Raw genomic sequence first — 25342 nt, forward strand, 5'->3', positions numbered from 1 at the left:
CATTATTTCTGTCTATCTGTCTGTGTATGTTTTATTTTTATTATAAACATTTTATTTTATTATTTTTTGTATTTTTTTTATTTCTAAGTTTTATGTTTTGTCATTTATTATTATTTTATTATTTTTATTGCTGTTAAAACGTGCATTCTGTCTATGACCTGTTGCTTGTCTCAATGGACATAGAACATTTTAAAGCCATATTGTGGAAAATTCCAGGCAACCCAATGGCGTCTCCATGAAGAAGAGCAGGTGGCGGACCTTTCCCCAGAAAAGTTACAGTTACACTTTTAACAATAGTATTTTTTATTCCTGTTTCCTGACCTCCGTTCAACCTTGTGTTTCTATAGAAAATGACACTACCTGAAACCCAATGACCGCCTTTACACGAATGAATCTGAAATGATGAAGTTGAAGCGGGAGTTCCTGAAACGCTCAGACGTGTTTGTCAATGCGGTGATGACAGGAGCAGTGTCATAACAGAGCCATGAGGGGGCGGGACCACAACCCACAAAAGACACACAGAGAGAAGGAGGCTGAAGCAGTGAACAGGACGATGCAGTCATGACAAGAGAGACGTACTGGTAGAGACAAGAGAGGACAAAGGTAAGGTTTATATTTAAAATCAATTTACAAGCTTTAATATTTAATTGGCCAACAAGTTTATGTGGTTTGTTCAGTGTTAAAATCTCAGGGCCAAACACACTCCAAATAACAGGCTTAAAGGTGCAGTGTGTAACTTTCTGGTAGAGAGTATCACTTACTTGTTTCCATGGAGATATTAAAGCTTTGACTGCAATGTTCCACATATCTTTGTAGCATTTACATAATTACAAGTTTATTACAAAAAACACTGAAAGACGTGCATTCTGACCTGTAACTCAGCCTATGTTAAAAACATGTTTTAATGCCATACTGTGGAACATTCCAGGCAAGTCATAACATCACCATGGAATCAAGCAGGAGGTGGACCAACTGTCAGTCCATGATGCATCTTTAGTCATTTTAACTGACATTTCACATGTTTTGAGTGGCCCTGTGGTTTGTAACCTGGGCTGTTTGTTGTTCCTGTTTGCAGCGGTGGATCAAGTACTCAGTTTTGTTACGTAAGTAAAAGTACAGATACAGAGGTAAAAGTTACTCAAGTAAAAGTATCACATGAAAAAAATCTGCTTAAGTAAAAGTATTTACCTGTTTAAGAATGTACTTTAAGAGCAAAAAGTAGAAGTATTTAAGTGTTGTTCATTTGTTAAAGCGTAAATGTTGAGATATTGATTTAAAATTACACATATTTTGGTCAACAGTAACAATATGAATCAATTTCTTAATTTTTCTCATGAATTGTGTGTATTTATTTTTGTTTTGCTCAAAGCAGAAGCTTACTTTTTACTTTTCAGTCCAGTTCAGAAATGTAGTGGAGTAGAAAGTACAGATACTGTTCTCAAATGTTCTGAAGTAAAAGTAAAAAGTACACACTGTAAAATGTACTTAAGTAAAGTACAGATCCTTGTTTGTATCTTGTTTACTTCTGGTCTTATCCTGTTGATAAAATACTCAGAAAGTTTAAGAACGCACATACATAAGTACTCTTTAAATACACAGTACTCTTAAAATACTACAGAAACATATACTACAGATGTTGAACCCAAAACTTGCCTGAGGAGCACATTTCGTCGCACTTACTCACTGAATCACTTGTATTTATTTTTTCAGTTTGGGCATTTCACAATCGGAGCAAAGCGTTCAGACTGTGGCCCACTTACCCAAAACAACCTCATATTTCTAATCTTTGAGCCGAGCTGTACAATTCCACCACACTGAGCGCCTTTTGGCTCCTGTTTGTTTGGAGACCTTTACTGCTCCGTGTAAACCTGCAGTGAATACGTGTTTTCAAAGCTGAGGTGAAAGTCTTTACTGCTGGAATGCCTTCTGCTTGTCCCAACTTGTATAACACATTTTGTATCTCTGGGGCGTCAGATTATTAGAGTGTTTCTGCTTTTCAAGGTCAACAAAACAGAAATTGAAGTCGCTGTCATCTCCAGAGGAAAACCACATCAATGAGGACGTCAGGCATGGCTGTTTTTAAGCAACAAAACGTGGAGGATTTCTACGAGATGGGAGAGGCGCTCGGAAGGTAAGACTGCAGTACTGAGACCGTAGACTGTATATGTAAATAGACATAGCTAACCCGCTAGCCGCCGTGTTCTAAATAAGAAGTGATCATGGGTGTGCTTCTGACTCCATCGACTCTGCCTCCAAATTTCTTTACATTAGAAAACTGTGTCCTCTCTCTGTAACTGCTGCTGTCAGACTCGTCATTTTGGTCTTAAATGTTTGTATTAACCCGCTCTACATGATCCTGGGGTTTTTATTTCACTATTGTGTCTGTAAATTGAGATATGAACATTAATAACAGATAAATTGGGCGCCTTCTTTCCCCAAAGTCACTCCTGCTAGCGTTAGCAACAGGTTTGATTGACAGGGTTGCTAAGCGCCCGCTCCCTGCTAAACCAGCGGTGCAGGCGGGAAGGGGCGTTACCTTCAATAGCTTGCTCCAGATTGGCTCTTTGGTTGCTATGATACCCGTGGTCGGAATTCCAAATATGGAACTGGTCTCCAATTGTCCCCTATACCTGCTCTAGCCTCGATGAGCTTCATTTGACTGGAGCCGGACGCTGTGGGTGACGTCACACTCACTTAGTCCACTTCTTTACACAGTCTATAGTAGAGACGCACCAATACTGGTATCAGATATCGGTGCCAATACTCAAACATTTACTAGATCGAATACTGGCTTTCATATATCGGTTCAGTCGATATCCTGGTTGGACATTTAAACAGAAAGTCTCATAATATTTAAACTTTTATTTACGCACAGATGTTATGTCATTACTTGAGAGAGAAATAACAGCTACATAACAGGTCTGGATCAGTTTTGAAGTACATAAATGCTGTTTTCAGTCTCTGCTCTGGTATCGGTTGATCGTATAGTCGACATTGGTATTGTAACTGAAAAACCTGGATCCCTAGAACTGTGTTGAGGTGGACAATATTGGCAAAAATGTATAACTCTGGTTTATAGGGGGTAGTATCTGAATAACTTTAAAGCCACAGTCAATAATTTTTAACCCTAAAATTAACTAAAATAAAAGCTTGTTTTATAAAATGATTGTGTCAGTTGGTTTATTGCACTGAAAAACATAGAAAGAGTGTGCTTGCATCTCCACACATCTGGCTATTATTTGGGTACTCGTTGCCATGGAAATGTTGTTCCTTTGGCTGTAATCTTCCACAGTATCGCGTAAAATCTCTTTCTATTTCCATGGGATTGTGCAGGTGGAAGGTTAGTGTGTAGAAATATTACTTTGAAAGAGTAGAATTTAAACTTGTTCCATTTTTACTGCTAATCTGCTGTTTTTGCTCCACTTTGAGACCATTATCTCCCCAATATTCTAAGCTTGCTTATCGAGCAGTGAGTTCAGATCTGGCCTATTTCTACACTCCGCTTCGTGAGTGTGGGTCCAGCTGGCCTGAGAACAAGTTGACAACATTAGCGACTTTAGCGACTAAACTTGAAGTGTTTTAGAGCGGTGATGTCCAGAGAAACAGAGGAAGTGTTGGCTCATAACTGTCTCATCAAAAGGAACTTGGCAGTCTGCCCTCTTGAGGTGTGGAGTACATAGGTGTGACGGGGCCGCTAACTGATTTACATGATTTTAGACTGAGGTCAGAATGTTTGTGGCTGATGTCATCTATGTTCCCTGGGGCTGTGAAACTGAAAGCACTGCTCAAGATATGTTACTCATGTTAGCTTGATTTCAATGCAATCTGACCAGAAAGAGCTGACTTAGTTGGAACTACAACTGCTGAACTGATAACATTACAGTCACAAGCTAGCTAGCATTAGCCAACAGTTTTTCACTCTCACCGTTTGTGTAAAATCAAACTCCTAAACAGGACCATGAACGCTCAGACTTATCACAGGCTCCTGAAAATGTGATGTTTTTAATTTTTACATCTTAAATCTATGTTAAATCTTTTCTGACACTGTTTGCTAATGTGTGCGTCGCGTCACCATAGTAACTCCTGAACATTCCACCTTTGACATGCATGTAGAACACCCCTTGAGTGATGTCACTTTACAGTATCTATAGAGGACACACCCAGACAGTCGTTAATATTGTGTTGACAAGAGGAGCAGCTGCAGTAACGAGCTCATGAGGAGGAGGGAAAGTCTGCGGTGGAGCAGGAGGATTACAGGGATTGGCCCAGTGAACCCAGAGTTTGGGTCATTCAATTCTCCTCAGAAACAAAACATTAATAACTGTTTGTGTGTTCAAGATATGAAAAAAATGCTACACTCTCTGACGTAACACGTCACAACAAAGCGCCGGATGCTGTCAATGCCCTTATGGAAAGCTGCACATCACACTAGAGCAGCACATTTTGTACCAAAATGACAACGTGATGCTGCCGAATCCTACGAGTATCACCAATTAAGGAAATAAAACTGGAGAAGGAAGTGCGTACGTCACAGTGGGTGTGTACGTCACAGTGGGCGTGTACATGGGGGTAGATCTCCATAGATCTGACCTGTAACTTGGTATGTTGGTGCCGCCTAAAACATATCTATCTCCAATCCGTTTATAGTAATGTCATACTGTGGAACATAACATCCTCATGGGGAGATAGCACCTATAACGTTAACCCCTTATATTTATTCTATCTCTCTCCTCCTCCCTCTCTCTGCCTCTCCCTCTCTCTCTTCGCTCTCTCTCTCTCCTCCTCCCCCCGCTCTCTTCTCTCTCTCCTTCTCCCTCTCTCCGCGCTCTCCCCCCTTCTTCTCATCTCCCTCTCTCTCTCCTCTAAACTCTCTCTCTCACACACTCTCTCCCCCCTCTTCTTCTCCTCTCCTTCTCTCCTCCTCCCTCCCTGTCTCTCTATGCTCTCTTTTCCTCCCCCTCTCTTCTCTCTCTCCTCCCTCTCTCTTCTCTCTCTCCTCCCTCTCTCTTTCCTTCATCTTTCTCTTTCCTCCTCCCCCCCTCACTCTCTCCTTCTCCTCTCCCTGTCTCTCCTCCAATCTCTCTCTCTCTCTCTTTGTTACTTGAGTAAAAAGTACAGATACAGAGGTACAAAAATCTACTTAAGTAAAAGTATTTAAGTACCTGAAAATGTACTATATGAGTAAAAAGTAAAAGTATTACACACATGTTGTTTATTTGTTAAAGTGTAAATGTAGAGATATTGATTCAAAATTACACAGATTTTGTTCAACATAAACAATAAGTTTATTTCTTAATTTCTCTTCTGTGTTTTATTTTGTGTTTTTATTTTTACTCAAAGTAGAAGCTTGAACTCGCAAACTTTAGTCAGGACTTTTCCACGAACAAGGTAAAAATAACCCCTCAAATCATATGAAAAGTACTTTTACTTTTCAGTCCAGTTAAAAAATGTAGTGGAGTAGAAAGTACAGATACTGCTCTCAAATGTAGTGAAGTAAAAGTAAAAAGTACACACTGTAAAATGTACTTAAGTAGTATTTTCATGTATCTGTACTTTACTACTTCCCTCTGACTGTGTTAACAGGGCACCTGCTCAAACTGTTAGCATAAAGCAGTTGTCTGTGTTTTGTGAGCAGGAAGTCGCTCTCCCCTCGTCGTGTTGACTGAGTAAATGTCATGCTCACATACTTACTCTGCTAACATGTTTGACCACAGCTGTGGTCACATCGGCCTGTCCGTGTGAAAGACAACAGAGAAACAAAGATGATATAACACCCCATACATACACTCTATATATAACCCCATACTATAATATAAATATGAAGATGTAATGGTTAAAACTTAAACATAATAAACATGTCCAGTACCAGTCAAAAGTCTGATGTCTCCTCTCCTGTGTCATGTGTCAGTCGTAGTTTTGATGCTTCAGTGAGAATCTACAGTGTGAATAATCCTGGAAATAAAAAAGAAACAGAAATGGAAAAGTCTCCAAACATCTGGCTGGTTGAGTGTAATATTTCTCCAGCTCTTATAATTTTGCATTACTTTGGTTAATTTGCAGATCACTTGTTTGCAGAGAGCGCCCCCTGTAGCGTTCACATTCACATGCTCATGTTGCGTAACCATAAATAATTGTTGGTGAACTGTTTCTGGTTCTTTAAAGGGACATTATGTAACTTCTCTGGACTCTGCCACAAACAAACTCCTTTTCACCTCTGCCTCATGTCCTGACGTTCTGCTACAACTACTGATATTTTATAGCTGATGTCATCAACGTTCTCTGGGCTGTGAAGCTAACTGTGGGCACTGCTCTGTCTGAAGCTCTTTACTCAAGTTAGACATTAATCTGAGCTTTATTTTGTCAAAGTTTAACCAGAAAGATCTGACTTGGTTAAAAGTTGAGCTGATTTGTGCTGTTAAACAAGTTTCTCACATAACATTACAGTCATGTAGCTCGCTAGCATTAGCCAACGTTTTCAGGATTCAGTAGCATCTCGTTGTCATTTTGGTATCTGAGGTGGCGACTCTTTGTTGTAATGACGTTTACAGCGACGTAGGCAATGCTTTTTTCTATCACAGACATCAGTGCACTTGTTTCTTTTATTAAGTTGTTTTAGATGAATATTTCGATTTAAAATGTGCAAATTATAACATAATGATCTACAGGGTCAGAGATGAGAACTATAGAGACACAAGCTCAATAGGACTGATTTAAAGCATTCATTCTTACTATGACAGACTTCTCTACACATCTGATCTGTAACTTGGCACCAACTGCTTGTCCCTATGAAGTTAAACATTTTAACATCTCCCTGGAGACAAACAGGTGGCCAACTCTCCATTAGAAACATTACGCAATGCATCTTTAAAGGTCGCATTTTACACAAACTGACTCTTGTGAGCTTGTGAGGAAACAACATTAGAACAGATCAGAAAACAATGTAACATGGGCCCTTTAAGGTAATATGGGCCCTTTAAGCCTGAAATCTGATGTAATCGTTTTGTTCCAGGACATAGAACAAATTCGTTATTATCAGAGTAGAACAGTGTGGAATGCAGAGGGGACGAGCCGTAGGAGGAACAGGAAGCTTCACTTCGCCTGAGCAAAGCTAAAAACACTTCTAAATCTGATGTCTAAATGTCCCAAATGATCTGGGAATCAGGTCTCGGGGGTTTGGTCTCGAGATTCGCTGATGACCTCACAGTGTCGTCGTTGTCGTTGATGAGGAAATGGGAATATTCCATTTGATCTCTGAATCATGATAAAAATTGTGATTAATCTGTGAACAAATTTTGACTTTAATTTTATGACAAATTCCTGATGGATGATGGGAGTTTTTTTTTTATTTGGAATGCTAGAGAAGTGATACATCTGAGGCCTGTGATGGTGTAAAGTACGGTACTTATCCCCCGCTACGTACAAAAAGGGTTTATAAATATGAATGTGTTTTTATTTACATGTTGTTTATTATTTTTAAAAATGGCAGTAGTATTTGTATTTTTTCCCAAATTTTTGTTTCCCACTAATACAGGGGACTATAGCACCCCCATCAGTAGTGGAAGATGTACTCAATTTTGTAACTTAAGTAAAAGTACAGATATTGAAGCAAAAAAACAAAAACCTCAAGTAAAAGTGGAAAAATCTACACTTCAGTCCAGTTCATAAATGTAGTGGAGTAGAAAGTACAGATACTGCTCTCAAATGTATTGAAGTAAAGGTAAAGAGTACAGCCTGTGTAATGTACTTCAGTAAACTGCAGATACCTCAAGTTTTTACTTAAGTACAGTACTTTACTACTTTACTTCATTACGTTCCACCACTGCTCCCTAGACGACAACCTGGACGACTGAGGGACTACACAGACACCATAATCTTAACAAATTCATGTGACACATTGCTGTAGTAAAAGCGTGTTTTGGGAGTGGCCTGTGCAGTGATGACTCCGCCCCCTAGATATTGTTGTTCGTTTAAGATCGGGGGTTAAATGCTGGACTGGCGCCACATGTCGACGTCGCTCAAACGTGATGGTGCCTAATGATCTTCAGCTGTTCGAGACAGAACGTGTGAGGAGAGATGGAACTCCCAATTTGATTCAGGACCCCCTCACAGACAGAGGGCGCCGGTGTATCCACAAGTTTAATGATACTTTGCAGCTGATGTCATCAACGTTACCTGGGGGTGTGATGCTATCTGTAAGCACTTCTCTGTCTGAAGCTCTGATACTCAAGTTAGACTTTAACCTGAGCTTTGTTTTAACACAATCTGACCAGAAAGAGCTGACTTAGCTGAACTACAACAGGTGAGGTGATTTGTGCTGTTAAACAAGTCCCTCTTAAATAACATCACAGTCGCAAGCTAGCTAGCATTAGCCAACAGTTTTTCAGATGGTAATAAGAAAACTAGCTGCATGAAGTGTTCCAGTGGCTCAGTGAATAGAACATTTGCCCACTAACCTGCAGCTCAGTGGTTAAACCTGCTCAGTGGTTAAACCTGTGCATGCTGTTGTGCCCATGAGCAAGACACTTCACTTAGGTCATCGCTGAATGATCTTTACCACCAGGTATGGAGGGGCTGAATAAAAGATTTGTGTAGCAACTTTGATCGTCTGGAAAATACTGTAAAATTTCTGTAAACAGGACCAATATAACATGTTTAAAGATATCAGCTCTGATTTTTATCAGAATTCCAAAAAAGATGATAATTTTTTCCAATAATGGCCTGAAACGCTCACTTTAGACAGAACCAAGGGCAGCTCTACCACATGAATGCCCCCCTCTACCTCCCCTCTATATCTTCCCCCTCCATCTCTCCCTCCCTCTCTCCTTCCCTCCTTCTCTCCCTCTGTCCTCCATCTCTCCCCTCCTCCCCTCTTCCATCTCTCTCCCTTCCTTCCCTCCCTTTTCCTCCCCCTCCTCCATCTCTCCTTCCCCTCTTCCATCTCTCCCCCCTCCCTCCCTCCCTTCCCCCCCTCCATCACTCCCTTCCCCCTCTTTCCCTCCTGCCTTCCTCTATCTCTCTCTCCCTCTCTCCTCTCTTCCTCCATCTTTCGCTTCCTCTCTCCTCCCCTCCTCCATCCCTTCCCGCCTCTGCCTCTTTCTCTCCTTCCCTCCTCTGTCTCTCTCTCCCTCTTTCCTTTCCTCTGGCGTTTTTGCTGGATGTTTTGTTCTCTGATAAAGGGACCTGGGCTCGTCTCCAGTTCTCTCTTTCTGATAGAGATCTGCAGCAGCTCTTTTAAATATGTCCTCAGGGTAGTTGTACTATTTCAGTAGTACTCTTACTGTAGTACTCGTACTGTATTACTCTTACTATAGTACTGTTACAGTAGTACTTTCTATGTAGTACTTTCTCTCTCTGTAACTGCTGCTGTCAGACTTGTCATTTTGGTCTTAAATGTTTGTATTAACCTGCTCCACATGATCCTGGGGTTTTTATTTCACTATTGTGTCTGTAAATCAAGATATGAACATTAATCACAGACAAATCAGGCGCCTTCTTTCCCTGCTAGCGTTAGCAACAGGCTTGTTTGACAGTGTTGATAAGCGCCCGCTCCCTGCTAAACCAGTGGTGTGGGGAGGAATGAGTGTTACCTTCAACAGCCCCGCTTCAGATTGGCTCTTTGGTTGCTATGGATACTCGTGGTCAAAATTTCAAATATGGAACTCTGCTCCAAATTGGCCACTATAACTGCTTTAGCCTCGATGAGCTTCATTTAACTGAACGTTGTGGGTGACATCACACTCACTTAGTTCACTTCTTTATACAGTCTGTGGGTGAAGTAAAGACACATTAAAAACGCAACATTTATGGCAGAGACTTATTCAGCACACTGAGCTACTGGTGGAAACAAAAAAATTCAGGCTTGAAGAGCCTTATCAACTCAAACTACACTGAAATAAAAACGCTCAGGGGCTGAGAGTGTGCAGCGTTTACCTCAGAATGAAACAAGTAAGAGCAAAACAATAAACCAAAATCATTTTAAAACATTTTAATTTTTTTCATTAGTGAAATAGTTCTGATCTGTCTGAGGAAGCGGAGTGTTTTAGAACATAAATGTGATTCTAGAAAGTATTATTATAGCGAGATTAATAAAAATACTGTACTCATGTGCAGACTGGGGTCAGAGGGGTAGACGGGGGTCAGAGCCTCCATTCTGTCTCTGGTCTCATCATAATGTTGTTGTGGTCAGTCTGACTAAAATGCTTCTCAGGTTTGGTCAGACTTTTGTCAGATAATAAACTGTATTTGTTGCTGATAGATTTGTCTCTAAATAAAACAAAAGCTAAACTGCACAGGGGCTATACTAACTGTAGGCACTGCTCTGTCTAATGCTCTGCTACTCAAGTTAGACTTTAGAGTTTTGTTTTAACACAATCTGACTATAGCAAACTGACTTATCTGAACTAGAAAAAGTGAGCTGATTTGTGCTATTAAACAAGTCCTTCTAAAATAACATTACAGTTGCAAGCTAACTAGCATTAGCATTAGCCAACAGTTTTTCAGTGAGTCACTCTGACCTTTTTGTGTAAAATCAAACTCCTAAACAGGACCATGAACGCTGAGACTGATCACAGGCTCCTGAAAATGTGATTTGTAAATCCATTTTGGAGTTTTTCTTGAATTTTCAGGGTTAGAATTTTTTTGTCTGTGTTTGCTAATCTGTGCATTGTGTCACCATGGTAACTGCTGAACATTCCACCATAGACATACATATAGAACACTCCCAACATGATGCCACAGCAAAGCATCAGTAGTGTTTCATTCTGGTGTTTATTTCTTGCAGCTTTTAGTTTTTTAACAATAGTGTAGATTTAGGATAGTTTTTTGTGGTTTAAATCTGTTTTTTTATGTCAGTGGCATAAATGAGTTTCAGTATTATCGTTTATCGTGTTGCTGTGGCCGGCAGCAGAGGCAGAAGCGCTTTGACCCTTTGAGTTCTGAAAACAGGAAGTCTTCGGTGTTTCACGGTTCACTGACACGTTGCTTCCTTTAAAGCACATTTGTGTCCTCAGACAAACACTTCCTGTTTTTAACTTGGCCAAAGAAATATATAGAATTTGTGTTAAAGGGTTGATGCAAGGATATTGTAAACATTAAAGGTTCTATATCACACAAAAGTGACTCTTGTAGCTTTAGGCAAGGCAAGGCATGACACTTTATGTGTATAGCACAATTCATACACAGTAACTCAAAGTGCTTTACAGAATAAAAAATACATTAAAATCACACAAATTAAACCATAAATCATCATAAAATTAACATTAAAACAGAAGAGTGCAGAATAGAGACCTTTCAGTCATATGCACAGCTGAATAGAAGTGTTTTGAGTCTGGATTTAAACATTGTCAAAGTATTAACGTCATTTTAACACTTAACACTTTATGTTCTAAAACTATTACCTCCTCAAAAACAGACCTGGAGTTGTGTTTTGTTTCATTCACACATGTTTGAGTAACTCTTTATTATTAGTCTGTCTACATCTCCAAAGCTCAAAATGCTCTGTTCCACCTTGTGATGTCATGAAGTGGTAGTCTTCAAGTTAACGGCTTCTTTTACCTTTAGTTCAGTAGAGATTGACAATTCCAGGATTGAAATGATCCAAATGATTCTAGTGAAGGTGTGTGGAGTTTAAAACACAGTGGAGCACTTCCTGTATCACCACATGATGACATCACAAGGTAGAACAGAGTGTTTTCTGTTTGAGAGAAGAACTCAGCCTAAATATGCAGGGTTTGTGTGTTAAACGTGTGAATGGAACAAAACACAACTCCAGGTGCTGTGTGAGCTGTGTGTTTTTTATCGATTTCATTTGTTGTATTATTTTAACCATAGCTTTACATATTTTAATGTTTTTTATTTCATCTTTATTTACTATTTCATGTTGTTTTTCATTTTCTTTTACTTGTGCAGCATTTTGGAAACTATCATGTTTATCAGATATATTGTGTAAATCATGGGGCTTGGATTACCTGTATGTAAACCCCGTACTGAAGCTTTATGTTGTGTTTGTTTTAGTGTTTTAAATGTGTTCTTGGGGTCGTGTCTGTTTCAATCACACATCCCTTCCTCGTGTTGGTGGTTTTCTGATTCTACAATGTGATGACGTCATACTCCCAGATGGGAACAACGGCCGGATTTCCCTGTTGATACTTTGCAGCTGATGTCATCAACATTTCCTGGGGGTGTGATGCTAACTGTAGGCACTGCTCTGTCTGAAGCTCTGTTACTCAAGTTATAGCTTTATTTTAACACAATATGACCATAAAGAACTTGTTTGTCAACTCATTTTGTGCAGTTAAACAAGTATCACATAACATTACAGTCACAAGCTAGCATTAGCATTAGCATTCACGGTATGTATGAAAACTACCACTTCCTGACATCACAAGGTGGAACAGAGCATTTTGAGATTTAGAGATAGACAGACTAATAATAGTGTTACTCAAACATGTTTGAATAAAGCAAAACACAAAACTCCAGGTCTGTTTTTGAGGAGGGAACAGCATTAGAACATGGAGCGCACAGGAGTCAGTTTTGTGTAACATAGGACCTTTAAAGACTTCTATTCTTGCTCTTTCTCAGATGGAGACCAGGAGAGCTCATAAGAGTCACATCTGCGTAATACAGGACCTTTAGCAGTAACTTTATGAAATTGAACAAAACTTTGTTAGTGCCATTTCACGCAAAAACAGTCAAATTTCTCTCTCGAAAGTTTCAACGACACTTGAGCGAATGTGTGGAGTGTGATAAATTAAAACACGTCCAAATTTCAAACTCTGACAAAAAGGCCTGATCCTCAAAACTAATTTCAATTCTGCATTCACACAACATAATGACAGTTTCAATACAAAACAGTTCCTTTAATATTGTCATGTAGTTCTATTGATACTTTGCAGCTGATGTCATCAACATTCTCTAGGGGTGTGATGCTAACTGGAAACACTGCTCTGTCTGAAGCTCTGCTGCTCAAGTTAGACTTTAATCTGAGTGCCTCTCAAATAACATCACAGTCACAAGCTAGCTAGCATTAGCCAACAGTTTTTCAGTTTCACTTTAAATCTATTTAGGTGAGAGTGAGTCACTGAAAAACTGTTGGCTAATGCTAGCTAGCTTGTGACTGTAATGTTATTTGACAGGGACTCACCTGTTGTAGTTTAGATAAATCAGCTATTTCTGGTCAGATTGTGTTAAAATAAAGCTCAGATCAAAGTCTAACTTGAGTAACAGAGCTTCAGACAGAGCAGTGCCTACAGTTAGCATCACACCCCCAGGTAACGTTGATCAGCTGCAAAGTGTCATAGGACAGGTCAACTGTTGCTCTTTCCATATTATGTTTAATCTGGATACATTTGCGACATCATAAATGTAAAAAATAACATACTGTCTTTGTTTGTTCTGTAGTGGTCAGTTTGCCCTCGTGAAGCTCTGCCGGGAGAAAAGCACCGGATTGGAGTTTGCGGCAAAGGTCATAAAGAAGTGTCTGAGCCGAGTGAGCCGCAGAGGGGTCAAGGCTGAGGAGATACAGAGGGAGGTGTCCATCCTCCAAGAACTACAGCATCCAAACATCATCTCTGTCCACGACGTGTACGAGAGCCGGACTGAAGTCGTACTCATCCTGGAACTGTGAGCATCTGTCTCTATGTGACGACCACAGACTGTATGCATAAATGGACATAGCTAACCTGGTAGACGCCGCGTGATCATGGGTGCACTTTCGGCTCCGTAGACTCTGGCTCCAGTTCACATTCTATTGAAAAACTGTGTCCCCTCTCTCTGTAACTGCTGCTGTCAGACTCGTCATTTTGGTCTTAAATGTTCATATTAACCTGCTTTACATGATCCTGGGGGTTTTATTTCACTATTGTGTCTGTAAATCAAGGTATGAACATTAATAACAGACAAATCAGGCGCCATCTTTCCGCGAAGCCGCTCCCATTAGCGTTAGCAACAGGTTTGATTGACAGCGTTGCTAAGCACCCGCTCCCTGCTAAACCATTGGTGCTGGAAGGAAGGGGCGTTACCTTCAACAGCCTCGCTCTGGATTGGCTCTTTGGTTGCTATGTCACTCGAGGCCGGAATTCTTAATATGCAACTTGACTCCAAATTGGTCGCTATAACTGCTCTAGCCTCGATGAGCTTCATTTGACTGGAGCCAAACGCTGTGGGTGACGTCACGCTCAGTCCACTTCTGTATACAGTCTGTGGTGATAACATGAACATTCAAAACTACACGACCAGTCAAAAGTTTGAACGCACCCTCTCATTCTATGTTGTTTATGTTCACAACTTTCTACATTTCAACTTTCTACATTTTAAATACACACAGAAGACATCAACTATATGAAGTAAGATATGAAGTTATGCAGTAAAGAAAAAGTAAACTCAACTATATATTTTTATATATCTAAATCCTCAGAATCTCTTCCCTTTGCTTTGTGGAGCTTAAAGCCTTGTCCTTCTCTCAATGAGCTTCATGATGAAGTCTCCTGAAAAAAAAAAGTGTAAACCAGGGTCTCTAAGCAAAGGGTAAAGGATTTTTTTTTTTTAAATTTAAAACAAGTTTGGAGTTATTTTGAGTTTATTTTTGTTTGCTCCATTCCACGTGTCGTTCATAGTTTTGACACTTAAATGAAAATCTACAGTGTGAATAATCCTGCAAATAAAGAAGAAACACAAATGAAAAAGTCTCCAAACGTTTAACTGGTCATGTATAAAATTGTCATTTTGCAAAACGAAAGTCACTCTGTGCAAATATCACATAGACATCAGAGCAGTCAGCGCCATTTTGATTCTATCTGTTTTTCTATGGCCTCTCTTTGACTTTAACAGGAAGAGGCAGCTATTTATCTAAGAACAGAGAGCTCAAAATGACATAAAGCTGTTGGATTTTCAGTGTATTTTTGTAAAGCTTGATCGACACGATCATGGATTTAACTTACAGAAAGTTCAAAAATCAATGAAACAGACACTGGTCAACAACAAGAAAACAAGCAAATGAAGAACTGTCAAGGAAAAACAAAAACAACAACAACAACAACAAAAACCCCAGTGGGAAAAAGAGAAACCTCGAGGTGTCCTTTCAGACATTAGATACAGATTATATAAAACATAACTTATAAAGTCACCTCTATATGTTTAAGATAATATTTTAATACCATTTACTGCTCAGTTTGTTTAGACTAGGGGACGCCATCATCTCCATTATGATTGTGAAACACTGGGTTATGGTTTAGGTTTGGCTGATGGTAATTACAATTAAAGCTTCAATGCTACACAGAATTAACTCTTGAGAGCTTTAAGCCATGTTAGACCTAACATATGTGAAATTGTGTTTTGTTTCATTCACACATGTTTGAGTAACCCTTCATTATTAGTCTGTCTACATCTCCAAAGTGAAGTGGTAGTTTTGAAGTTAGCATCTCCTTTTACCTTTAGTTCAGTAGAGATTGGCAATTCCAGACTGAAATGATCCAAATGATTCTAGTGAAGGTGTGTGGAGTTTAAATTACCTGCATTACCACATGATGACATCACAAGGTGGAACAGAGTATTTTCAGTTTGAGAGAAGAACTCAGCCTAAATCTGCAGGGTTTGTGTGTTAAACATGTGTGAATGAAACAAAACACAACTCCAGTTCTGTTTGTGATGAGGAAACAACATTAGAACAGATCAGAGAATAGAGTCATATGGGCCCTTGATCAGAGTCTATGAATAAACTTAAGGTAATGTGTCTCCACAGAGCCTGTTTAGCTAACATTAGCGTTGGTGTGAGCATGTTTAGCTAACATTAGCATTGGTGTGTGCAGTGTGTCTGGAGGAGAGCTCTTTGACTTCCTGGCGCAGAAAGAGTCTCTGAGTGAAGAGGAGGCCACACAGTTCATCAAACAGATCCTGGAGGGAGTCCGCTACCTGCACTCCAAGAACATCGCCCATTTTGATTTAAAGGTAAGTCCACAGTGATGGCAAGTAACTGAATACATGTACTGAGGATACATGGGTACACATTTTGAGTAACTGTATTCTGGTAGAGTTACTCAGAGGAAAACATGGCGGTACTTGATCACAAACTTTAGGCTTCAAACTGCACAGAATCAGTGAGAAAAAGATCAAACTCAGCTCTTGTGGTGAGGCAGGTGTGACTTTTCTTTTAGTCAGTGAGAAATAAACACAGAGCAAACAGTGAAACAAACATAAAGCTGTTTTTAATCCTATGTTGTGTTTTTACTTAATGATAATTTAAATGCAACTCAATGTAAAACGCACTCGCAAACTGCAACTGATGCCCTGGACACGAGTCAAGCATTTTTCTCAGACATGAGTCCACGGCGTTCATGACGAGTGTTGGAGGCATCCAACTAGAGGCGTCCAATGCGTTTTTGACTCCCCGGCCTGAACGCAGCATAAGGCAGAAGCCTTATGCTAGTGTACATGCTCCATGTTACATGGTAGTTTATATGCTACATGTTTGATTTAGACAAAACATTATCATGAAACAAAGAAAAGAGTAAAAGATAAAGAAAACTACTGCTGCTTCATTTACAGCCATATTTCTCAATAAAACAGGTGAACAACACTTTTTTGAAAATGTCATAAGAACGACACATTTTTAATCTGATTTGGCCATGTTCCACAGCTGAACCAGCAACGGAAATGCATCTACTTCTAATTTCTTTCTTAGCTCTTGACAAAGGAAATGTACATTTATCATGTAAATCATATCTTTTTTTTTTTCATTTGTACCAAAATGACTACGCGACGCTGCCGAATCCTATGAGTATCACTGATTAAGAAAATAAAACTGGAGAAGGAAGTGTGTACCTCACAGTGGGCGTGTCACAGTGGACATGTACCAGTGGAGGTAAAAAAGGGGGTAGATCGACAAAATGGTGTCTCAAACATGAATCACTCCAAATACAACTTCAGAGGCTCAATGAGAAGAAATGGCTAGAACATGGATAAAGATCTGAACAGAACAGTTTGCAGGATAGGTCTCATTTAAGGAAGAGGAAAAGTTAAATAGTCCTATTCTTTAGCCAAATTATAAGGCTATTGCACAGTCTGGAGGGGACAAAATCTTAGAGGTATTAATTTACTTTGGGACCAATATTCTAATAAATAAATAAATAATATGGAAATTGCAATGACTAAAACTTTAAGAACATTAAAATGTCAACATTTTGGGTTCAATATTGTGTTTTTTGAGTTTTATGTTCGGCCCCCCTCCCTCTTTTATTAAACTGTCCATTCTTGGTTTTTTTTTCTTGTTTTTCTTTCTTTCTTCAGCCTGAAAACATCATGCTGTTGGACCGGAACATTCCTCTTCCTCGGATCAAAATCATCGACTTTGGACTGGCGCACAGGATCGAGCCTGGGGCCGAGTTTAAAAACATCTTTGGCACACCTGAGTTTGTGGGTAAGATTCTGACCTGAGAGAACTGGGCCCTTATTAATATGTGTAAACAAAAAATATTCAAAACTTTGGAATGGAGGCAAAAGGAGCTTAATGTGACTGATTTCAATGGGAATACTGGGATTAACTTCGGAATATCCCAGAATATGAAAAATCACGGGGACTTTGGGAAAGGAAAACCACGCAGATAAATGCGAGCGATATCATAGCCAGTTTAAAAACATTTACAAGTGTGTTTTGTGTTATTTACGTTATTAAGAAGAGATAATTATAGACGTCACAGACTGTATAAAGGTTACTGACCGTCCACCAGAAAAGTTTCATAGGGCAGCTTTAAAGGGCCCACATTACACTGTTTTCTGGTCTATGTTGTAATGTTTCCTCATCACAAACAGACATGGAGTTGTGTTTTGTTTCATTCACACATGTTTAACACATAAACCCTGCATATTTTGGCTGACTTCTTTTCTCAAACAGAAAATACTTTGTTCCACCGTGTGATGTCATGTGGTAATGCAGGAAGCGCTCCACTGTGTTTTTAAACTCCACACACGTTCACTAGAATCACTTGGATCATTTCAGTCCTGGAATTGCCAATCTTAATTGAACTAAAGGTAAAAGGAGCTGTTAACTTGAAAACTACCACTTCATGACATCACAAGGGGGAACAGAGCATTTTGAGCTTTGGAGACGTAGACAGACTGATAATAAAGTATTACTCAAACATGTGTGAATGAAACAAAACACAACTCCAGGTCTGTTTTTGACAACATAACATGGCTTAAAGCTCACAAGAGTCAGTTTTGTGTCATAAAGGTCATATTTTCCTCACTCATTCCACTGCTGTGTTGTTGTTTTCAGCTCCGGAGATTGTGAACTATGAGCAGTTGGGCCTGGAGGCAGACATGTGGTGAGTCATGTGACCTGGGCTGTGAGTCATGTGACTTGGGCTGGTCGCTGTACAATGACAAGACATAATGACATTACGGTGGATTAACTGGTGTTGTCTTTTTTACAGGAGCATCGGAGTCATCACATACATCCTGTGAGTGAACCGTACACAACATGAGTGTCATTATCCAATTTGAGTCAACCCAGTCTGCATCCGTCATGCTAGTTGTTAGCTTGACTTTATTTTTATTATTTGACTCCAGAAACAGTTAAATGTTCTGCCAGTTAAACCTTAGTTCTCCTTCATTTAAGTGTAAATAAACTTTGATGAGGTTTATTTTGATAAAAAAAACTGTTCATCCCGTCAGGCTGTGATCACAAACACATGAAATGTTAACCTCAGATCAGAGCCTCCATGTTTGTCTCTCACCTGTTTGCTCTATAGGTGCATTCACACTTAGTGTTGATGTAGAATGGTTTTGGTCCTGGTTTAGTCCTGGTTTAGTCCTAGTTTAGTCCTGGTTTAGTCCTGGTTTAGTCCTGGTTTAGTCCTGGTTTAGTCCTAGTTTAGTTTTGGTTTACACTCAGATCAGAGCCTCCATGTTTGTCTGCTCTCATCTGTTTGCTGGAGCCTTTTCCCAGTTAAATGCACTGTTAACACCGACGCTGGGCTCACATTCACCTTTAGATAAACACTTAAAGAATCATACAAACACATAGACTATTACATGTAGTTTGTCCCTGTGTGTGTTGCCGTAGTAATTCACATCTGAGCATGTGCAGACCCGATTTTGACGCAAACAGCTCTGGCTCAAACTGGAGACATGGAAGTCTGTTATGATTTACTGTCTTTAAGGTGCACTATGTAACTTTTCTGGTTGATGATATGTCACCAGCTTGTCTCCATGGAGATGTTATTGTCTCGAAATTTTCCTCAGCGTGGCATTAAACGTTATCTCCGTGGACACCTGCTATGGTCAGAGCTACGGGTCAGGACTGGACAGGTGACGCCACTCACAGTACGATGTTTAATACCACACTGCGGAACATTCCTGGAAAAGCTATAACATCTCCATGGTGACGAGTAGACATAATCCTTCCACCAGAAAAATTACACTGTGCACCTTTAAATGTGACTAAGGAAAACATTTTTTACTCTCTTATACATTGTCTGGCCAAAAAGAAGTTGCCTCCTGGATTTAATTAAGCAAATAGATACGAGCCTCCTATTGGATAATTACTGCATGGGCAATTATCTTTCAGCTAGCAACAACTTATTTAACCCCAGCTGGTGCAATGAGTTGCTTCTAATTTCTTAAACAACTATGTCGAAAGACACATTCTGTGCTTGGAAAAGGTGTTCGAGAAAGTCTGTTTGAGAAGGGTCAAATCATTGGCATACATAAAGCAGAGAAAACATCTGAGGAGATTGCAGAAACTACTAAAATTTAAGAACTGTCCAATGCATTATTAAAAGCTGGAAGGATAGTGGGGACCCATCATCTTCAAGGAAGAAATGTGGCTGTTAAAAAAAAATCGGCCATCACTTAAATCTTTGGTGAAATCAAATCGAAGAAACAGTAGAACTCAGGGCTATGTTTAACAGTGAAAGTAAGAGCATTTCCACACCCACAATGCAAAGGGAACTCAAGGGATTGGGACTGAACAGCTGTGTAGCCTTAAGAAAACCACTAATTAGTGAGCCTAACCGGAAAAAGGCTTCAATTTGCTAGGGAGCATAAAGATTGGACTCTGAAGCAATGGAAGAAGGTCATGTGGTCTGATGAGTCCAGATTTACCCTGTTCCAGAGTGATGGGTGCATCAGGGTAAGAAGAGAGGGAGATGAATGATGTGCCCATCATGCCTAGTGCCTACTCTACAAGCCTGTGGGGGCAGTGCTATAATCTGGGGTTGCTGCAGTTGGTCAGGTCTAGGTTCAGCAAAAGTCTGTGCTCAAAGAATGAGGTCAGCTGACACCTGAATATACCGAATGACCAGGTTATTCCTTCAATGGATTTGTTCTTCCCTGATGGCACGGACATATTCCAAGATGACAATGCCAGGATTCATCAGGCTCAAATTGTGACAGAGTGGTTCAGGAGCATGAGACATCATTTTCACACATGGATTGTCCACCACAGAGTCCAGACCTTAACCCCATTGAGAATCTTTGGGATGTGCTGGAGAAGGCTTTGTGCAGCGGTCAGACTCGACCATCATCAATGGAACATCTTGGTCAAAAATTTATGCAACACTTGGATGGGCATAAATCTTGTGACATTGCAGAAGCAAAATTGAAACAATGCCACAGCGAATGTGGGCCATAATCAAAGCTAAAGGCAAATATTAGAGTGTGTGACCTTTTTTTTTTTTTTGGCCAGACAGTGTACGTCCTATTGGTCTTCCCATGCTACATGCTTCACTGTGATTGGTTAACTCTGCCTGTCAGTCAAAACACAGGGTTCTCACACATCCTGGAAAACCTGGAAAATAATTGAATGTCTCCACCTTTTGCTTTACTGTTTATTGGATCAAATTAATAGAGAATTTTACTTCCCCCTGTTTGTGTCACTTCCTCAGATGGACCTTAGTATAACATATGTGTTCTCCTGTATTAAAATTCAACACTGGACTCACAAAGTTCCATTCACATGTGGAGAATGAGTCATGAACACTCACTCATTCAGTCTAAATCCATATGTTTGGGTTCACATGTTCTAATCTAATCTAAATTCCACCTGAAAATATGTTTGAATCATCTACATAACAGAATATAGAGTGTTTGCCTTGGTGTAGTCATTTGTAATAATTGTTTACTTCAGGTACAGACTTAGGTTAGACCTCATCTTTAATATAACAACTATATATGCTTCTAAATGCCATTATTATATAACTACAAAAGGGTCTGGAAAAGTCCTGGAAAATGATTTCAAGCACAGTGTGGGAACCTTGAAAGATGACAGCACCAGGAGAAGGAGGAGGAGGAGTGGGTGGGGAGAAGTAAAAGGGACATGTTTTTGAGCATATACATAGTGGGATTAGGTCAGTGTTATTTCTAAAGCACATTTGCAAACGGCCGTCACTGCCCCAAAGCACAAAATAATAATGAAACAATGATCAGATTCATACTGTGGTACAATCATATCCCCCAGTCCCATTTTAATGTTGGATCTTGTAAATTCCCATGTTGCAGTTTGAGCGGAGCGTCGCCTTTCCTTGGAGAAACCAAACAGGAAACGCTCGGAAACATTTCTGCCGTTAATTATGATTTTGACGAAGAAGTGTTCAGCCACACGAGCGAACTGGCCAAGAGCTTCATCAGACAGCTGCTGGAGAAGGACAAAAGGTACAACACTTACACACAGGCAGAGGCCCAGGAGAAAATGCTCACGCTTACCCTCACTATCACAAGAAAGAATCATTATGACGGATTAAGTGATAAACATAGACTGTGTAAAGAAGTGGACTAAATGAGTGTGACGTCATCCACAACGTTTGGCTCCAGTCAAATGAAGCTCATCGAGTCTAGAGCAGTTATAGTGGCCAATTTGGAGCCAAGTTCCATATTTGGAAGTCTGACCATGAGTATCATAGCAACCAAAGAGCGAATTCGGAGCAAGGCTGTTGAAAGTAATGCTCCTTCCCACCCGCACCACTGGTTTAGCAGGGAGCAGGCACTTGACAACAAACCTGTTGCTAATGTTAGAGGGAGGGAGTGACACAATAGTGAAATAAAAACCCCAGGATCATGTAGAGCGGGTTAATATGAACATTTTAAGATCAAAATGACGAGTCTGACAGCAGCAGTTACAGAGAGAGGGGACACAGTTTTTCAGTGTAAAGTGAATTGGAGCCAGAGTCGATGAAGTCAGAAGTGTGATCATTTCCTGTTTGGCACGCAGTGGCTAGCAGGTTAGCTATGTATATTTATACATTCAGGCTATGGAGAGAAATCATTTTAGAATCAAAGTTCATTTTAATTTGCCCAAAGGAGCAGCCTACAGGGACTGTAGGCTTCAGAAACATATAAAAAGAAAAGACTCCAACCAAAAGAAGTCATTAATATCACTGTCATTACATCTCTGAGTACAATTTTAAATTATTTCTCTGTATCTCTTTTAGAAAACGAATGACAATAGAAGAAACGCTGAATCACCCCTGGATAAAGGTAAACCAGCCTCTGACCTGCTCAACTCCATGTGTTCCACATTTGACCAGTGCTCCATGTCTGACCAGCATTTACAGCACTAACAGATTCCACCAAAATTGGTGCAAAAACTTGTATTTATTTTATTTATTTGATTGGGACAAAGCATGCAAATGAACAGACATGATACAACATGAATGTAAACACACCGGATAATAACCAAAGGCTAATTTCCATCTGTTGCACAGTTCCCATAATTGCACATTCCACTCATTGCACATTCATTGCACTCACTGCACATTACACTCATTGCACAGTTCCCATAATTGTACCATACAAAATATTGCACATTCCATTCATTGCAGAATCCCATTATTTTAGTCAGTTTGGCCCATTCGAGACAATTACAGTTTATACCCACCCTCTTTATGTTTTGCCCAAGCAAATTTGTCTCTATAGATAAGTTAAAGTCACACTATAGATGATGCATGTTTGCTTTGACCATAACCAGTTTTTCATTTGAGCTTTAAAAGAAAAGCTCAAAAATCTTCTCAAACGTCTAAATTTGACATTGCCTCCCATGAATAATGTCCATAGGTTTTTTTTTTACTATTTCAATATTTTATTTACTCAAACGACCAGTCAAAAGTTTGCACCCACCCCCTCATTCAGTGTTTTTTTATTATTATTTTTTATTTATACCACTTTTGACATTTTATTTACACACAGAAGACATCGGATGTGTGAAACAAGATATAGGGAATTATGTAGTAAAAAAAAAGTTAAATAACTCTGTGAAATATTTTTCCACAAAGCAAAGGTTGGCTATTAACAGAAAATATATATTTTTAAAAATGTTATTCCGTGTTTGGAATTCCGATTGTGAGTATCATAGCAACCAAAGACTCAATCCGGAGCGAGGCTGTTGAAGGTAATACCTCTTCACTCCCCCACCATAGGTTTAACAGGGAGTGGGCAAACCTGTTGCTAACGCTAGTGGGGAAGGCAGCTAATTTGTTTGTTACTAATATTCATATCTTGATTTACAGACACAATAGTGAAATAAAACCCCCAGGATCATGTAGAGAGGGTTAATATGAACATTTTAAAGCTAAAATTATGAGTCTGACAGCAGCAGTTACAAAGAGAGGACAGAGTTTTTTCTATATGGAATGCAGCGGCTATCTATGTCCATTTGTATATAGTGTATGGTAGAAAGTTGTAAAAATAAAGGAAAACAGCATTGAATGAGAGGGTGTGTCCAAACTTTTGACTGGCTGTGCAGATAGGCAGTATTTTGGATAAAGCTGATTCTTAACTGTTAAATAGGCTACACTGAGGTCATGTGACTCAGGTCATGTGACTCTGGGTCTGGGTGAAAAAAACATCTAAAGTTTAAGCTCTGATAAAAGTTGATTTGTGTCATAAATACTGATCAGACTGGACTGGCACAAGTCTTTATGAACTAATAATAATCAGAGCTTCTATCTGCTTCATTCAGTCGTGTTGTGTCCAGTTAAAGACCTGTCTCTATCCACTGCTGTTTTTCCAACTCTCCCAATGCATTGTTGTTTGTATTGACTGGTTTGGTGACCACTGATGCCCACTATTTTTCAAGGTGCATAAGGTGTGGGGAAATTTTGAGTGCACTACTTTTTCACTCCTTGGACATTCAGACACTACTAAAAATAGTGTGAACCCTAAATAGTGCCCCCTGTAGGAATAGTGTTTTTATCCATTTATTTATTATTGTATTATTATTATTTTATTATTTATTTTTTTTAATCAGTGGCACAATATTTAGTTTGTTTTTGCACTATGACACTGATCCTCTGCTTCCTTGTAATTCATTACCGAACAAATACCTTTGTTCTTTGGTGGAGGCAGACGAGACAAAGCCCTAAACTGTGCACTCAGTAATTTAAAACTGGATTTCAGTTATATATTTATAATATGACCTGACATATTGTCCAGTTTGAAACGCAGACTATAAAAGTGTGCTTGTTTGTGTGTCTTAGCTCAATAATTCCCCTATAGACCAAAGTGAAAGAGCATTGTGTCTTTAAACCCAAAGAGACGTTTGGGCTCTGCTCTCACACCCTTCAGCTGGAGACTTGCTCTGGCTCGTCTGAGCAGCACCACGCCCTTCTCCACAGGGAGATCCTCACAGCTGACTCAGATTTCACATCACACTGAAGGACAAATATGTTTGGTTCATGTTAGGGGAGGGAAGGGAATTAATATCATGATTCCCTTTGAGGTGAGGTCATCGTTTGGATTTGAGATCAGTTTATTTATCAGATTTATGTGGCCTTGAAGAGGTTCACTGAGCTCTCTGTTTCTCTTCTGAGTGCACACTTGTTTGTGATTGATTACATTTGCCTGTCAATCATTCAGCGCGTGTCACGGACTGGCCAATAGAAGACTGGTGTGCTTAAATTTGAGCATAGAGCTGCAATGATCTAGCAGTCTCTCTTGATGAGATTTGCCTGGAATGTTCCACAGTATGGCGTTAAACATGTAATGTATTCATTTGCAGGCAGTGTTCTTACCTTGACTTGGAACTTGGAAGACTCACTGTTTGTCTCCATGGAGATTGTAAAGCCTTTTGCAATTCTGTGGATTATTTCAGGCAAAACAGACATGACATGACATGACATAGACATGTATACAGTGCTCTTCCTGTAGTAATGGTCAGGATTATTTCATAACTTTGTCCCTCAAATTGTAAACTGGCAGAGCCTGTTTTATGTTAAAATAAATGACTTTATCAATTTAATGAGTATAGGGACAGTAGGCTACATGTCAATGAGCAGACTCTTCTGCAAACTGGACTTTTCAGAGCTTTGAAACTTGTTTCTTCTCATTAAGCCTCTGAAGTTGTATTTGGAGTGAT

At 39.6% G+C, this 25342-nt stretch overlaps 1 protein-coding gene across 2 annotated transcripts in view; it reads left to right on the forward strand.

Annotated features, from left to right (window-relative positions):
- Positions 1-516: 516 nt before the first annotated feature.
- The window catches only part of dapk2b (death-associated protein kinase 2b), a 31372-nt gene continuing 6546 nt past the window's right edge, over positions 517-25342 (forward strand). Inside the window, exons 1-9 of one of the 2 annotated variants that reach the window (XM_033967796.2) lie at positions 517-603; positions 2002-2131; positions 13399-13620; positions 15804-15942; positions 17281-17410; positions 18269-18317; positions 18426-18452; positions 21493-21645; positions 22422-22467. In XM_033967796.2, the coding sequence (XP_033823687.1) occupies positions 2055-2131; positions 13399-13620; positions 15804-15942; positions 17281-17410; positions 18269-18317; positions 18426-18452; positions 21493-21645; positions 22422-22467 (843 nt within the window). In that variant the 5' untranslated portion in view covers positions 517-603; positions 2002-2054. The remainder of the gene's footprint in view (positions 604-2001; positions 2132-13398; positions 13621-15803; positions 15943-17280; positions 17411-18268; positions 18318-18425; positions 18453-21492; positions 21646-22421; positions 22468-25342) is intronic. The other variant, XM_055222722.1, reaches the window with a different exon arrangement.

This window comes from Periophthalmus magnuspinnatus, chromosome 6, assembly GCF_009829125.3.
Source record: "Periophthalmus magnuspinnatus isolate fPerMag1 chromosome 6, fPerMag1.2.pri, whole genome shotgun sequence".
In the NCBI taxonomy this organism is placed as follows: Eukaryota; Metazoa; Chordata; class Actinopteri; order Gobiiformes; family Gobiidae; genus Periophthalmus; species Periophthalmus magnuspinnatus.